Source organism: Carassius gibelio, chromosome A6 (genome assembly GCF_023724105.1).
Source record: "Carassius gibelio isolate Cgi1373 ecotype wild population from Czech Republic chromosome A6, carGib1.2-hapl.c, whole genome shotgun sequence".
Classification (NCBI taxonomy): Eukaryota; Metazoa; Chordata; class Actinopteri; order Cypriniformes; family Cyprinidae; genus Carassius; species Carassius gibelio.
The window spans coordinates 27403810-27420962 of NC_068376.1; the positions used below are offsets into that span (position 1 = coordinate 27403810).

Genomic DNA, 17153 nt, shown 5'->3' on the forward strand with positions numbered 1-17153 from the left:
GTGTTCCCATACGTGGTGACGTCACCGCAGCATCGAAGTGACCTATGATAGGGAACTACTTGGAGCACAACAGTGACATCTGTCGGTAAAATATATATCTGCAGAAACCCAGCTAACACAACTTTCTAGCAAGGTTCTCTCAAATGTTATGAGCAAACTTTCGTTTAAATGTTATCTGGTCTTCAATAACATTCTCAAAAATTTAGCACCGATATTTAGCACCGAAGGTACATCGACCATGGATTGTAATAATGTTTGCGAATTGGAACGTTCTCTTAACATTTGCATAACAAAGAATTATATTTTTATATATATATATATATATATATATATATATATATATATATATATATATTTATATATATATTTATTTATTTATTTATATAATTCAGAAATAGCTTTTTTAACTTAATGGGAAAGTTAGCAAAAACATGTTTTTGTTAGCTAGGAATGCTGGGCCTCCAAGCTGAAATTCCAGACTAGGAAGAACTGCCAACTTCAGCATATACTGCAGGCTATAAACACTCTTAACGCTTAACTCTCATTACAGGAAACACTTAGACAATGAGTATGTGGTCTGTCTGTCTTTCTGTGGGTCTGTGTCACTGCATTGCGACAGATAGGGCCTGTGAGAGTCTTATCATGCATTCCAGAGAGACGCTGACTGATCCAGGCTCATGATGATAGGACTTTTGGGGGGGTTTTTTATGTTTAAATATTTAAACCCTTAAATTCTTCATAAACATCATCACTTTGGTCATTCATAGTGTGCTAAACTTTGACTCTGCAACACAATTGTTGTTTTTCAATGAAATGCAGTAGTCTGTTCTACTAACTTGCTATCATCCGTGTCACACTGACTTGTACGTTATGTGACATATGGGTGACTCCCTCTTGGTGATGTCATCAGTGGCATTACACACACAGTGGGCACCTCAGACTCACGGTCAAGGCTATTCCTGGTCTGTCAACATACTCAAATCTATCATTATGCGTGAGATTGTTCATCTACAGATCGGACAGTGTGGGAATCAGATCGGCTCAAAGGTGCGTTGGTCCAAATATTTTGTTTTTATGTGTATTTTTATGATTAGCAGCTACATGATCATCTTAACCTCAACTTGATTCAAACTGGAGAATCTGATGCAGGCTTAATAGACAAATGAGCATGCGTTTCTTTATTATGAGTATTTATTAATAGTTCATTTATTAAGTTGTTTATGCCATGCATTTCTTTTATTTTTTAACAAACTATAGTTAAGTGTTATTTGGAACAGCGTTCTATCAGTAGTAAACATTGCAGTAATGTGCTTTTTCAGTTAAAAGCAATAGCAAAAACTTCTTTACTACTATATTTGAAGTGTGATATGTGTTTTTAAACTGAATAAATATTTCAAGTTATGATACGTGCGGTCAAGGGTGTCCACCCTAGAGTGGTCTACTGTAAGATAAGGGGCACAGAGCCTCCTCAGTCGGGGTGGGCCTTCTTTATCATGGAGACGAGCTTAGCGTCCTGTTCATTTCTGAGTGATAGATGCAGTAGAATTGTGGTTAAAACTGAATGGCATCCGGAAGAACTACTGCAAGACACTTAAACTTAACAGATAAGTCAGTTATTATAGGCCTCCTCTGGTTCTATGTGTTGAAAATGACAGTTTTGGTCATTCATTCAGTGCTGAAGAAATCAGTCTGAGCAGACAACAATGCAGTAGCGTGGAGAAAATATGGTCAATAATATTCAAGCTAAAAATGTCTTGATGTATTTGCAGTTCTGGGAGGTGATCAGTGATGAACATGGTATTAACAGAGCAGGAGCGTATGAGGGCGACATGGACCTTCAGCTGGAGAGGGTCAATGTTTACTTCAATGAAGCACATGGTATACAGAACAACAAATTACAATCATGTTTGCTGTTTCTAATCCATACAGGGGCTATTACAATTTTTGTAGGGATTCCTCAACTTTTTTTCAGCCAAACCTCTTAGATATCAAAGGGGATACAAATATTTACTTAAACTATGCCCTGAAAATTGAAAGGCATTCCAGACTATACAGTTATTTATTCAAATATATTATGCAACCCAATTTATTTATTTTATTTGTATTTACTTTAATTGTATTATTAGCTTTTCATCAACTCACAAACCACTGCAGTTCCCTCTGCATTTATTTTTTTTAGCACATAAATAAATATCTATTTTATATTATATATTACATGTATAAGATTGTATTCTATATTGGGTTGAATTTTGGGTAAATGTTTATATATATATATATATATATATTTATTTTTATTAATTCAACTATATCCGTTCAGAACTCATGTTATTGTTAATTATACATTACGAGCAAAGTACTCAACTGAAGGTTTCTTTATCTGGTAAATGTGTCTTGAAGGCGAGGAACACAGTAACTTCTTAAAACAAAATTCTCAGTGACTGAGGTGTTTCATTGTCTCTCAGAGGGCAAATATGTTCCAAGAGCATTGTTAGTGGACCTGGAGCCGGGCACTATGGACAGCGTGAGGGGCAGTCCCATAGGAAAGCTCTTCAGACCGGATAACTTTATTCACGGTGAGCCAACAATCACCTACATTAAAGACATTTTAAGCAACATGTGGATTGACAATGTAGTTGTTTTGTGGACTATTATTGTCATAGAATTACAATGATATAGCTACAGTTATAGTTGCATCCTTAGTGTGAATGGGCCTTATTAACCCAAACTCTGAAATCTGAAAGGCTGATAGAAGAGTTGATGCACAATGCCACTCATCTTTCCTGATGTCGTTTTCTCTTTGTAAATGTAAAGGCAATTCTGGAGCTGGCAATAACTGGGCCAAAGGTCACTATACTGAGGGCGCAGAACTCGTGGAGCAGGTTGTGGATCGCGTTCGTAATGAAGCCGAGAGCTGCGACTGCATGCAGGGCTTCCAGTTCGTCCACTCTCTGGGTGGTGGCACTGGTTCGGGAATGGGCACCCTGATTATCAATAAGATCCGAGAAGAGTATCCTGACCGCATCATGAATAGTTTCAGCATAATGCCCTCGCCGAAGGTCTCCGATACAGTAGTCGAGCCGTATAACGCGACCCTATCAATCCACCAACTGATTGAGAATACAGATGAGACATTTTGTATTGATAACGAAGCGCTGTACGATATCTGCTTTCGCACTCTTAAGCTCAAAACGCCAACTTACGGAGATCTCAACCACCTTGTATCCCTCACCATGAGTGGGGTCACGACCTCCCTTCGCTTCCCAGGTCAACTGAATGCTGACCTTCGGAAGCTGGCCGTCAATATGGTGCCCTTCCCACGTCTCCATTTCTTCATGACTGGGTTCGCTCCTCTCACTGCACGCGGTAACCTACAATACCGCGCCGTAACAGTGCCCGAGCTCACCCAGCAGATGTTCGACGCCCGAAATATGATGACCGCGTGCGACCCACATCGAGGTCGCTATCTGACAGTCGCTGGCATCTTCCGTGGTCGCATGTCCACTAAAGAGGTCGATGAGCAGATGCTCTCCGTTCAACAGAAGAACAGCAATTACTTCGTAGACTGGATCCCTCACAACGTCAAAGTGGCTGTTTGTGACATCCCACCACGAGGCCTCAAAATGTCCTCCACCTTCATCGGAAACAACACCGCCATCCAGGAGATATTCAAGCGCATAGGAGAGCAGTTCGCGCTCATGTTTCGACGCAAGGCCTTCCTGCATTGGTACACGGGGGAGGGCATGGATGAGCTGGAGTTCTCCGAGGCCGAGAGCAACATGAATGATTTGGTTTCAGAGTACCAGCAGTATCAGGATGCCACCGCTGATATGGATGACGATGCAGAAGATGAAGTGACAGAAGAGGAGGGTCTGTCATCAACAGCACCGAGCACTCAAGTGGAGATTAAGACTGAGGCGGTCACTGAAACGTCCGTTAGTGAATGACGGATGGGCTTTAGCGAATATGACAAGAGTGGATCTGATTGTGTAAAGAGTCATTCAGTGACCCCAAAAAGTATTTAGACACTTAAGATGCAGTTAAAATTTATATATGAATTACATTGCGTAATGCTTGGCTTGAAAGGTGTGCTTTTTGAATAAAAACTTTTTTTGTATTTTTGAAATTCAATGACAATGTGCCTTAAGTGTTGAAACACTGTTTGGAACCACTGTTCATTGAAATTTTTCTGTCCTCCAGGATTATGAATTACACACATTTAATATATAATTTTCTTATCTTTGCTATATATTTTCAAAAGGTTGGGTTGATATGTTTTTGAAAGTCTTACCAAGGCTGCATTTATTTAATAAAAATACAGTAAAGCAGTAATATTGTGAATATTATAAAATATGGACAATTTGGAAAATCATTTCTTAATAATGGCAATGTTAAAGAAAGTTTCTCAGGATTATTTGATGAATAGAAAGGATTCAAAAAAATCTTTTGTAACATTATAAATGTTACATTTGATCAATTTAATGCATCCTCATCAAGTAAAAGTATTCATTATTTTAAGGACGAATCTCACTGAACCCAGTCTTTTGAACAGTAGTGTGTAGTTTGTTGCAGAGCTTATTTTTGTATAACAATATGAAAAAAATAAATCTATACTGATGTGAGTAACATCACTGGAGAATACAACAATTTCCGTATGTTCTGTAACAATGAAAATCTAGATATCTTGAGAAAAATATATATGGAAAAACAGATTGTCAAAACTTTTTTTCTTTTGTGTGGTGTTATAGTGCGATGTAGAGGCTTAAATTCTTCTGTCATTATTTGTTGTCAGTATTTTAAAAAATGCTACATTTTTGTTGTTTATTATTTTGCTTATCCTTTAAAAGCATGATACAAAATGATTTTATAAATATAAACTGCAACTGTTTCAGAATATGTGATGTATCTGCATTGTACTTGAGTATTTATAATGCTAAAAACTTTCATGCCTTTACCATTTCATTGTCATTTGTCATTCACCCATCAGTTTTCTTGCGAAATGTATTAAAATAAAATGTTTTGGATATCAGTTAGCAACACAGACTTACCTATTAATTTGCTGTATATATCTAAATAAAATAAATCTCTGAAAATCATGCTGTTTAGTTCATGTAAAATAATAGTTAACATCTCTAAATAGTTAAACCTGATATACACCTCCTTCCTTGCAGAGCCTGAGAAATATTAATTATATACAAAAACCACTGTAAATATTGAAAAGCCAAATTTGCCCACATCGTACGCTGAGATCACACTAAATGCAACATCTACTTATTTTTTAAAGAACTAATGGACTGTAAACTGGTGGCAGTTTTAGTGTCTCTTTTGATTAGTCTCTAAAACCAGACACTACCGATACTACTTAGATGTAAAACCTGATAGATTAACAGTACACCATAATCCAACTCCTGCTAAACAGAAAAATCTTTGGATTAAGAATACACCAAGGGGAGGCTGTTTTAGTTTGAGACTCTTCATAATTTATTATCAAAAGAATACAGCTATTTTCATTCAATCATAACTGCAGGTATTGTTGTAAATCCGACAGAGTGTATGTGGAGAAGTGGGGATTGAAGTGTGTAATTACAGATCCTACAAAAGAAGCAGAAAAGACAGTCAATCAATTTAACAACATAGATCTAGGGGGAAAAAATAGGTTAAGGGATCATGTAGTGCAGCACAGTTCTGATAAACAGCTGAAATGTTTACTCACATTATACAGTCTTCACTTTAGTGACCTTCACACTGGATTCTGCGTTTTTAATCGCCTCAGTTTTCAGCTGTGGCTTCAGTGCTGCCCGCACGACCCTGGCGCAGATAGCAGAGTACCTGATGTAACTGAAATGAAAAAGAGAAATATTACGTTACTGACGAACTCAAATTTGCTCCACTGTCAAATTCAACTTGACGCTATTTCAAATTCATAGCTCTAAAGAGCTAGGCCAAACCGTACTGCACATTCATAGCGCACAGATTACAAAGAGTTCAGCACTTAAAATAAAAATTACACAACTTTTTAAGATATTAATTGTCATTCTGTTACCTCAGACCCGCTTGTCTCCAGTAAGCCACCATTTTTCCGCGCAAAAGAGTGTCTTGCGTCCGTCAGATGCTGTGGTTCGCGCTGATCAAGGACGTGAGCGAGGCCTTTTCGTTCGCCGGAAATACGTCATAGGCTAGCGTATAGCCTGATTGGCTGGCAAACATGCCACTCATTAAATTGTCTCCTGTAATTGAACCAATCACTGCAATTTAATAGAACAAAACGTACATTACCATAACCATGATTTTGTTTTTGTGCAGGAATATTTGTATTTTAATAAGTTTTATTTACACAAATGCAGATTTGTGTTTTTGTGGCATTTAAACATGATTTGGGGGAAAAAAAATTATTTCTCTATAACAGAGTTGTTAAGAACCTATTATATATGTAAGGTTACATTTTTTAGATTATATAATAAGGATTATATTTTCATGTATTGATTTCAAACAATGTTATTCATTGTGTGATATACATAAATAAATTGTGATTATATATTTACATAAATACAAATATGTCTTTATTATATTGGAAGGTTCTTTTATTTTGTAGAAATGCCCGAAATGACGGATGGTTTATTTGCAATTCGTTTGCAATTCGAAAAGATAAGATTTACACGTATGACCTACCCATACTACTACTAGTAGTAATAATAATAATACCAAAGTCCCTTTATAGTCTTTTGATAATACTTGCTACAATTGCTATTTTACATTTATATTAATTGGATTATTGTTTTAAATCAAGTATAATTTTTTTTTACAATTAGTCCAAATTAATGTATGTATATGGAACCCCCTGGTAATATTAATAATTATATAATATAATATTTTTCTTACAATATACCAGCACCTATTTGTAATCACCACGGAGTCTTAAACTGTATTCGTATGATGGGTAAATAGCAAATCCACAAAGTTAGATACCTTACATTTAACCCCAGCTGCAAAATACTTGCTTCTGATCTACATTTATTATTATCATCACTTCAAAAATACACTTCAAAAATTACATCTCGTGTTAAAGAACGGTTTTTAAGTACATTTTGATATTTTCCCTCTATTTCTCTCTCTTTCTCTTCATATTCCCACATGTGTTCTATATTCTCTGTTCTTCATTATTAGTCTCTTTTGTATAGTATTATATTTTTGCAATAAAACATATAAAAGTCACTACGGAGCGGCAACGTTCGATGCGTCATGACGTGAGTCACGTTCATGTGAATTGTTGATGTCACGCGGCCTGGGTTAGAGAGGAGGAAGAGGAGAAAACAACAACAAGCCTGTTGGGACAGTGACTGATAGAAGCCACACCGAGGTGACTGTTCTAGACTAATAATCCACAAATCAATCCAGGATAACTATTCTCTGTCGTCCCGAGGCCGAGATGTCTTTGTTTGGGAAGTTGTTTGGTAGCAGTGGAAAAGGAGGTAAATCTCCAAACCCCCAAGAGGCGATTCAGCGACTGCGAGAAACTGAAGAAATGTTGACCAAGAAGCAAGAATTCCTGGAGAAGAAGATCGACCAGGAGCTTGTGACTGCCAAGAGAAACGGCACGAAGAACAAAAGAGGTGAGCTGACTTCTCTGGCACTGTGCTTGTTACAGCTTTTCGTTAGTTTATCTTTATTTATTTGTGTTCCCTATAATACATAGGAATTATTTAAAGAGAATATTGTAACTGAAGTAATATAATTAACAAGAGTAAGACTTTTACTAAACACAAGCTCGGGAAGAGAAGTCATTCAAACACGAGATATTAAATGATATGGGTTTTTAGAACGAAAAGTTGCTTTGCACCTTGTTACAATCTTTTAGATTGTTTGGAATAAACTGATACGTGTTGTAGCTCTCCATCAGTTCACCTTTGACCTTCCGCGGTATCCATGGTGATGACACACTCAAAAATGTTGTTGACTGATTCAGGGAACAAAATAAAGGAAATAACAAAATCTGGCAAAAGCAGCCTTTAGTAGATGTATCCATAGTCTATGTGATAAATGTACCTTTTTTATTGCCCTTTCATCTTTCAGTAATTTTAGTAAAATTGTACATATTCAAGTCAAGAATAACTTAAAAACCCTCATGAATTACCTTCTGTAACAGTGATTTTAAACATAAAAATAAATAAATAAATAAGAAAATGTAAAAATGTGTGTTTTTTGTTTATATTGTTGTTTTCTTCTTTATTTGATATTTTTGATGGTTTTAGTGTCAATTAAAGATAATAATTCTGCTAATATAAACATAAAAATAATACTTTTTATTAGTTATGAGAAAAAAAGTCACATCATAATGGTTCTAAAATGGGCTTTACTGACTTGGTGTCTTTTTTGTTGTTGTCCTGGTTATATTCTTGACAAGCTTTGTAGGATCTACACTTTATAAGAAAATCAAGTCTGTACTGATGTACTTGTCAATAATACATCATTTGGCAATAATACATAATTTGGCAATCTCCTCTTTTTTTTTTTTCTTTTTTTTTTTTACACAGCTCACTTACCTGATAAAGTTTGGTGAGTGTGCTTCATTTAGGAGTCCCTAACTCTACATCTCTGCTTCTCTGATAAATATTTCCAGTAGTAGACTTTACTTTATTTAAAGCAAAACCATAATCAAATCTGTTGTGGATCAGAGACCTCATAATTGAAATTTAGTTTTGAGATTCTTACGCTGTGGGCTTTCCATCTTTCCTTCACTGTATTTATTTTCCATGAAACACTTTCTTATCAAATCACCTTGACAGTACTGCATTACTGGGTAACAGCAGAGGATTGAGAGTGCATGATGCTTACTGAGCTAAATCTTAAATCAACTGACCCATGATCACATCATGTTCTCTTTAACTCTTTTAAACAAATCCACACTTAATGGTATGCAATACTTTTCTAGAGTGTTCCAGAATTCTTTTATTTTGCACTTTAATCACACTCAGCTTTCATTCTGTTTGTAATAGCTGCATTGCAGGCACTAAAGCGTAAGAAGCGCTACGAGAAGCAGTTAACTCAGATTGATGGCACCCTTTCTACCATCGAGTTCCAACGGGAGGCGCTAGAGAACGCTCACACCAACACCGAGATCATCAAGAATATGGGCTTCGCTGCCAAGGCCATGAAAGCTGCCCATGACAACATGTGAGGAGCGTCTCTTCTATTATCAGTGTTTTCTTCCCTTTTTGTCTCTGTCAGCCTCACTGCAGTAAGGTTTTGGGTTTATGAGATCATAAACAAGTTTAGTTTACCGGTGCAGGCGATTAGAATTCTCTATGGTACTTTTGACATGGAATATATCTAAATTACAGGTTAATATATTTGCAGGGTATCATTAAGTTATGGTTCTGTATCCTGCTGTGTACTTTCAGGGACATTGACAAAGTGGACGAACTTATGCAGGACATTACAGAACAGCAGGAGATTTCTCGAGAAATTACAGACGCAATCTCAAAGCCTGTTGTGTTTGGGGAGGAATTTGATGAGGTAAGATTAAAAGAAGCAAACTCCGCAGTCATGATGAAGCCACATCTGCTGAGTTTTTGGGAGATTTCCATGTGCTTTCACAAAGGTGTTGTGCACCCGTTGTTAACATCTGCCTCGGGTGAACCATAACAGGTGGACAGCACTGAATAAATGGGGTAAGGTGCATTTGTGAGGTGCTCGGGAAGGCAAAACATCACTTGCATTTGTGTTATAAATGCTCATACAACATCAAATGATTAAACACCAAATATTTGTGCCAAAGAGACATTTTATACCTGTTATGTGCAGCTTAATTTGAGGAAAAATGTCCCCAAAATCAATTTTTTTACAATAATATTGTGAAATATTGTTACAATTTCTGGTATTTTAAGATGTTTTTCTGATGCATTTCTTTCTATGATGTAAAAGCTGAATTTTCCATTATACTGTGTCACATGATCCTTCAGAAATCATTCTGATATGCTGATTTGCTGCTCAAGAAGAATGTCTTATTATCAGTGTTCAAAACAGTTGTGCTGATTAACATTGAACACCATGTTCCATATTTTTAGGATTATTTAATAGAAAGTTCAGATTATTTGAAATACAAAGCTTTCACAACCCTATAATGTCTTATATATATATATATATTATCTTATCTTATATATGTCTTTATTGTCACTTTTGATCAATTTAATGCATCCTTAATGCAAAATATTATTATAGATTAGTATTATTGCTTTGAATTGAATTGAATTGAATTAAATATTATATAGCATTATTATTATTCATCCCAAACCTTTGAGTGGTAATGTATTAACTGATGTACATTCTCTAAAATCCAATCACAAGTGATCACATTTGAGATGCATGTTAATACTGGGTATAAACAGATGTTGTGTTGTTTCAGGATGAGCTGTTAGCTGAACTTGAGGAGCTGGAGCAGGAAGAGTTGGATAAGAACCTACTGAAGATCACAGACAATGTACCACTGCCAAACGTGCCCTCTACATCCTTACCTGCCAGACCAGGTACTAAACACACACACACACACACAGACACACACACACACACACACACACACAGACAGAGTGTTTGGAAACATACTCTTTCAGACTCCTGCAAATGTGATTATAATTGCCTTGTATGAAATGCAATTCTTGAATGTCTTTATTAATTGCAGCAAAGAAGAAAGAAGAGGATGAGGATGACATGAAAGATCTAGAGGCGTGGGCTGCCAATTAATGCTCCCCGAAACCCATACACACTATACAAGGCAAGATACCTGTTACTAAAGGACCTGGAAGGACTCTTCAGTATGTTACAGTATGATGTCTTTGTGTCTAAAATAGGTTAATATATAAACACACACGCAAGACGAAAATGAAAACATTAATGCAGCTGCTCAAAAAAGCTTATAAATCTCCGCCAGGCTTACTGTCAGCACACTCATCTAAGCAAGTTTGAGCTTTTGCCTCATTTCTCCTCATCTCTGGACTGTCCAGACATGAAAAAGGCTTGTTGTAGATCAGTGTTTGTGTGTTCGGCACTCCATTGCCTGTATAAGTAGTCATATATTTTCAAACTTCATCACAAGGAATCCTCGGCTTGGTCCGAGAAACCAGAAACCCTTTGCACGCAGGGGAAAGTGTCTGTAACGATCTGTCATGTTTTTTGGAGAGAACATGTGGTAGCTTATATATTACGAATTCATTTGTTCACAAGTTTGATTCCGTGCTTCAAGCATTTCAGTGCAGGTGCTTCCCACGTACAATATCCGTAGTGCCCACGGGACGTCCTAGATCAGCACTTAGGCTTTGAGTACAAAACTTGTTCCCCTTTTCAGGACTGAGGTGGGCATGAAGATTTGAGTGCTGCTGCAGCTATAAAGCTTTTACTGTACATTGCTTCACTCTTTAATGGCATGTCGGTTTACAGTCTCCTGACAGCATGGGATTCCTATATGGAATAGGTCTCTTCACTCAAGAAACATGTGCTGTATTTGAGATATTACAGAAATACTGGCTCATGATTCTAAGATATCTTTACACTAGAAGTGGTTTCTTAAACTGAGTGTTGTATTAGGGGAAAAAACGACAAGGTTTGTTGTAGATCACCCACTGTTGTCTTATTTTTGAGGTGCGAATGCATTCAGAAAGATTTGTACGATGACAGACTGCACATATACCATTCATATCGTGCTTTATTTTACCGAGTGCACTATTATGAGGCTCTGGTTTTATTCATTTTCCTCTCCTGAGAGTCTATAAAACATTTGAGTATTGAATATTGAGATGTTAGAGAAACACTTAACACTAAACACATAACTATGTTTATTTATCAGGCTCGGAACATTTCATTCACATTGTTTATTGTTTGTTTGTCTTTTTGACATTTATTTACGTTGTCCTTCTCTGCCTTTCAACCTTACACCTACATTAAAGTTCTGCCAAATTAACACCTCTCTGGATTTTTTTTTGCCCATTAGATGTTTCTTTTCATTATTTGCCTTATATATTTAATTTATGTGCTTCAAAGCATCATTATTATTATTGATATTAAAATATTTTGACTGAGTTTCTTGTGGTCCTCGTACATGAATCAAAATCAGGCTTCAGCACAATAAGAACTTACCTGAGAAGTGAATACTTATACATAACCATTCAAAGATGTGAGTCACTAAGATTTTAGTTTTTTATCCTAAAAAAATTTATCTCAGTTTCCATAAAAAATATTAAGCAGCTAGACTGTCTTCAAAATGGATAATAATCAGAAATGTTTCTTGAGCAGCAAATCAGCATAATTATTAGTGTGATTTTTGGAGGATCATGTGACACTGAAGACTGGAGTTATGATGCTGAAAATTCAGCTTTGTATCAAAGGAATAAATTACATTTTTAAATATTAAAATAAAAATAGTTATTTTAAATATATGTTTTTTTCAATGGTATTTCACAATATTACTGTATTTCTGAACAAATAAATGTACTGTTTGTGATCATGAGACTTTCAATAAAAAAATATTACTTACCCCAAACTTAGTTTAAGTAATAATCTACCTCAACATTTAAGTCAGTTGCATGATTCTGACCTTATATTGTCCACTAAAACATGAATAATTTCATGATTGACAGGCTGTTTAGTAAGTCTGTCAATGATATGTAAATCTTAAGTCTTTCAGGTTTAATTTCATAAGAGTTTTCGCATAAAGGGCATATTTTCTGGACATATTGAATGGACTTTATACAGCCCTAGTGTTGTCCAAGTGTCCCAAGATAACCCCAGTTCAACTGATACTGTTCATAATGACTCTAATTTATAGGGATTTTACTAAGAAAAAAATAATTTCCTTTTTCTACATTGCTTTGTTTCTAATGGAAAGCAACACAAATTGGTTTTGTCAACATATTCCGTTTTAAATCGAAATATTTGTTTATTTATTACAAAAAAGCACCTTTCTTCCCACAAGCTCAGATCCGTCATTAAGATGTTAAATATCAGTAAAGCACAAAAGCAAGTTTAAACTTGTAGCCCACTGGTATATAAATCGAGGTCTTCACATTATGTTAATAGATTATATTACACGCCTTTAACCATCATGGATTCTCATTGGCTATCGAAGGACCATATGAACACGCCCATGATGGTTCATTTAGAGCGAGAAGGCGGGGCACATTTCGGCCAATAAGAAACGAGAGATGGCGTCATCTCATGAATATTACAACAGCCGGGTTGTACACGCTTATATTCAAGTTCACACAAGAAATTAGCTCCTTCTGCACTCTCCGGGTCCACAGCAGGGCTCAAGACCACCCCATATCAGGCTTACCTAACGAGAACACATCAAAATGTCAGAGAAGCTTCCATTCAAAGTTGGTTAGTATAAGTTTATTTTTTACCGCCAATGCTAATAAGCTAATTCCACTCTTTATTTATAATAATATCTTCAGTATATTCTCTATAAACTTTCAGATTATCTGCAAAAGGGTGTTGGGTTGTATTTTTGACCAGGCATGGGTTGTTGCAGATCTTCAGTTGCTCTGCTTCTGCATCACATGGCAGTGGAGGCGTTATTGTCAACGCTACGTACTATTACTATTACGTACTATTGCAAACCTTCCCCATAAAGTCACAGTTTAGGCACTTAATATGTTTAGTGTACTAATACAGCCATTTTAAGGTTCTCACAAAGTAGTATATATGATTTTATATCTAACACCTGTCAAACAAGCTAGCGTGGTTCCATTGGCGAGACGTGAAGAAGAAAGTTTGGAAGTTGTAGTTTTTTGCGTGCACTGTAGAATCTCCTTAGTATGAGAGATCCTCCACTACTGGACTACATTTCCCATAATGCAGTGGTCGAACGAGCCGCCACTTCTCGTTGATCATAGTCATTCATTTTTGCAAATCTGGTTCTTTTGAACAGTTCGTTTGTTTCATAAAACGGCTCAGCACGAGGACCCGGACACTTTACAACGTTCAAATAAAGACATGTTGGAAATATTGCTGTTTAAAAAGTTTTTTCTAGTCATGTTTTATTAATAACTGTTTTATGTATCTCAGTCAGAACATAATCATTAAGAGCCTACATGTGATTTATTTATGTGAATTAATTTATCTAGCGTTACTGATTAAACGTATTTGCACTGTTTACTTTTTATTAAAACTAGATATGTTTTGTCCGCATGCTACTAAACGTCGTAAACATATTTACAGTTCATAGTAAAACCCTCGGTTCACTCCAAATGGTTTTGTGAATCGGTTCAATCGATTCATTGAAAAGGTCCAGCTCAAAAAACGGTTCCTTCTGCTCGTGCTTGACCAAAAACCAGCGTTATGCGCTTAAAATGTGTACTTTGAGTTAAAACAAATTAAACACACACTATGTTCAGTCATATCTTCACTTTAGTCACACGTCAGCACTGTTATGGTGACCAGACTTGGCATCTGTTATTGTTTTTCAGCAGACTTCTGTTGTTCTCAGTGCAGATAAGTCACAAGTAATTCAATAGTAAATCCAGGTGGACTTTGCTCCCTAGATCAGAGTTCACTTCTTCAAAATCAGTGAATGAAATGTCAATGTGCACAAACATTTATTAATAGCCCATTCTGAAGCCATATTACAAGATTTCCATGCTCATTGGAAAACCTGGAAGTAACAATAGTAGGAAAATTATAGGAATTCGTAACATTTAAGTCATGGAAGTTGGAAATTCACTTTGTTAAAACAGAATCTTCATGTTAAACTAAACAAAAACTGAGTTGTTGCCCTGATCTTGTTGTAGGTTAGTGGTTGCTGTCAGATATGTAAATGGAAAAAAATAATTTTCGGATCAAATACCATTTTATTTTGTAATTACATATTTGTTTGGCTACTGAATATTATGGTACATGTGTTTTCCTCCATGTCTGCAGTTGTAATATTCCTGGTGTTTAATTATATATATATATATATATATATATATATATATATATATATATATATATATATATATATATATATATATATATATATATATATATATATATATATATTATATATAGAAGTGAATATCTTTTGGGTTGCTAAGTGTGCATATGAAACCCAGCACCGTCTCCTCAAACAGTTCAAGACATGTTCGGTATGTAGTTTTAGGTGTCATCTGTTGAATTCCTATTTTAGATGTCCAAAAATGCGACTGACACTTCACAGTCTGCTTTAACTTGAATGTTATAATGGACATGTATGCTTCTTGGAACTTGTAGTTATTATTTAACTGTGCTCTCAAATGCTTAAGCAAAAGTTTAGATGTTCTGTACTAGTTTGACTATTTAATTTAATCATTCTTTCCGTTTGCTGAATTTAGCTTTTGTTTTATGCATAATCTGTTGTAATTTTCTCCCTGTCCAGCTGACATCAGCCTGGCTGAGTGGGGACGTAAAGCCATCGACATAGCCGAGAATGAGATGCCGGGTCTGATGAAGATGAGGGAGCTCTACGGCAAGACCAAACCCCTGAAAGGCGCTCGCATCGCAGGCTGCCTGCACATGACTCTACAGACCGCTGTGCTCATTGAGACCCTGACTGCCCTCGGAGCTGAGGTGAGGATGCAAATGTCAAACCATTTAAAAAAAAAAAGCATTCTTTAAAAAATAGGATTATACACCAGGTTTGATGTTAATAGATTATGAATTGTCTCAGTATGGAGAAGAACTGCATTAGCATTCTTTAAGATATCATCAAATTCTCAATAGCTGCTTTAAAACCCTTCTTTTGAGTGTACAAAAACTGAATTTTACTTTTATCTAAATATTAATTTAAAAACATTAAAAGTAGGGTTTAATGTTTCAAATACAACAATTACTGAACTTGCAGTACTACTTTGCTGCTTGTTGGTTTCAGTAACAAAAAATAATTTTGTATTGCTGTATAGTTTTCTGGGTCAGTAGTTTTTTGGTTTGTTTTTGAAATAGATGAACATTTTTACTCTGCAAGGATGCATTAAATCGATCAAGGGATAGTAAAGTCAATGTTTATATTTCAAATAAATGCATTTTTTTTTTTTTTTTTTTTCTAATCATTAAAGATAAAAAAAGGTCATGCTTGGTAATCATAAGAAATGTTCCTTGATCAGCAAATCAGTATATTAGAATGATTTCTGAAGGACCATGTGACACTGAAGACCGGAGTAATGATGCTGAAAACTCAGCTTTGATCACAAGAATAAATTACATTTTTAAGTAGATTACAATAGGAAACAGTTATTTTAAATTGTATTCATATTTCGCAATATTTACTATGTCTTGGTGAGCAGCATTCAAGATTCTTCCAAAAGCATTTAAAAAAATCTTACTGACCCTGTATGCCCACGGTTTTCTTTGAAATATAAATATAATGTTTCATATTATTGTCACATTATTCCATTCTTTTATCAGGGTATTGCCACAGTACTTTGTTTGGAAAGGGAGAGTACCATTTTTCACATATTTTTCCTAGTACTAGATGGCTAACCTTGCAGTCTGACTCAAATGCATCGCCTTCTTATCCCCCATTTCCTCTGCCAAACTGGAATTTCCCAGCCCAAGGCCATATCTGATCCAAAAGGTTATGAAACTAATGAATGAAGTCTGTATATATTACATGATCTCATTCCTTCTCCAGGTCCAGTGGTCCAGCTGTAACATCTTCTCTACGCAGGATCACGCCGCGGCGGCCATTGCTAAATCTGGCGTTCCAGGTAACCGCTGCTGTGTCGATGTGCTAGACTGCTGTGATCCTGTCCACTGTTTGCTCTAAAGCTGCGTAATCAAATCTAGATAAGGAGAGCTCTGAGTGCTCCATGCTGTGTAAACCTAGAATCAGCACAAATGGGGTTAATCTTTCGATTTCTGAAGGACTCACATGCAAGAGAGTGCAGGCAAAGATAACTTTATCAGCTTTTCCCAAACAGTTTTAGGGATACAAGCTAAATTATTTTTAGTGGTAAAAATGTTAAACCTTTTATAAAAGATTGCAAAAACATTTGTCTACCAACAAAAAACAGATTTTTAGCTTGTGCTTTTCTTTTCTGGTTTCACTTGCACATTGCTTATGTTAAGTCTCTTCTTAGGCTGCAACTTCAACACTCCAATAAACATACCGGTACACATAATATAACAACACATTCATTAGATCTGTTTTTAGT

General features: G+C 35.8%; 4 protein-coding genes across 4 annotated transcripts in view; 3 read left to right on the plus strand and 1 right to left on the minus strand.

The window, feature by feature from the left end:
• Positions 1 to 831: 831 nt before the first annotated feature.
• On the plus strand, positions 832 to 5026 carry LOC128015940 (tubulin beta chain). The gene is made up of 4 exons (XM_052600196.1): positions 832 to 1047; positions 1770 to 1878; positions 2463 to 2573; positions 2812 to 5026. The coding sequence occupies exons 1-4, from the start codon at positions 880 to 882 to the stop codon at positions 3942 to 3944; spliced, it is 1521 nt and encodes a 506-aa protein (XP_052456156.1). The 5' UTR covers positions 832 to 879; the 3' UTR covers positions 3945 to 5026.
• Positions 5027 to 5454: 428 nt separating this feature from the next.
• Positions 5455 to 6207, minus strand: LOC128015941 (ATP synthase subunit epsilon-like protein, mitochondrial). Its single transcript, XM_052600197.1, has 3 exons — positions 6041 to 6207; positions 5711 to 5835; positions 5455 to 5589 (listed from the first exon to the last, which is right to left on the minus strand). The coding sequence occupies exons 1-2, from the start codon at positions 6070 to 6072 to the stop codon at positions 5712 to 5714; spliced, it is 156 nt and encodes a 51-aa protein (XP_052456157.1). The 5' UTR covers positions 6073 to 6207; the 3' UTR covers positions 5455 to 5589; position 5711.
• Positions 6208 to 7236: 1029 nt separating this feature from the next.
• On the plus strand, positions 7237 to 11947 carry LOC128015942 (charged multivesicular body protein 4b-like). The gene is made up of 5 exons (XM_052600198.1): positions 7237 to 7607; positions 8991 to 9168; positions 9396 to 9510; positions 10400 to 10520; positions 10673 to 11947. The coding sequence occupies exons 1-5, from the start codon at positions 7424 to 7426 to the stop codon at positions 10732 to 10734; spliced, it is 660 nt and encodes a 219-aa protein (XP_052456158.1). The 5' UTR covers positions 7237 to 7423; the 3' UTR covers positions 10735 to 11947.
• Positions 11948 to 13196: 1249 nt separating this feature from the next.
• LOC128015943 (adenosylhomocysteinase B) overlaps positions 13197 to 17153 on the plus strand; it is a 43389-nt gene continuing 39432 nt past the window's right edge. Inside the window, exons 1-3 of the mRNA XM_052600199.1 lie at positions 13197 to 13365; positions 15380 to 15570; positions 16631 to 16706. Of these exons, the coding sequence (XP_052456159.1) occupies positions 13338 to 13365; positions 15380 to 15570; positions 16631 to 16706 (295 nt within the window). The 5' untranslated portion in view covers positions 13197 to 13337. The remainder of the gene's footprint in view (positions 13366 to 15379; positions 15571 to 16630; positions 16707 to 17153) is intronic.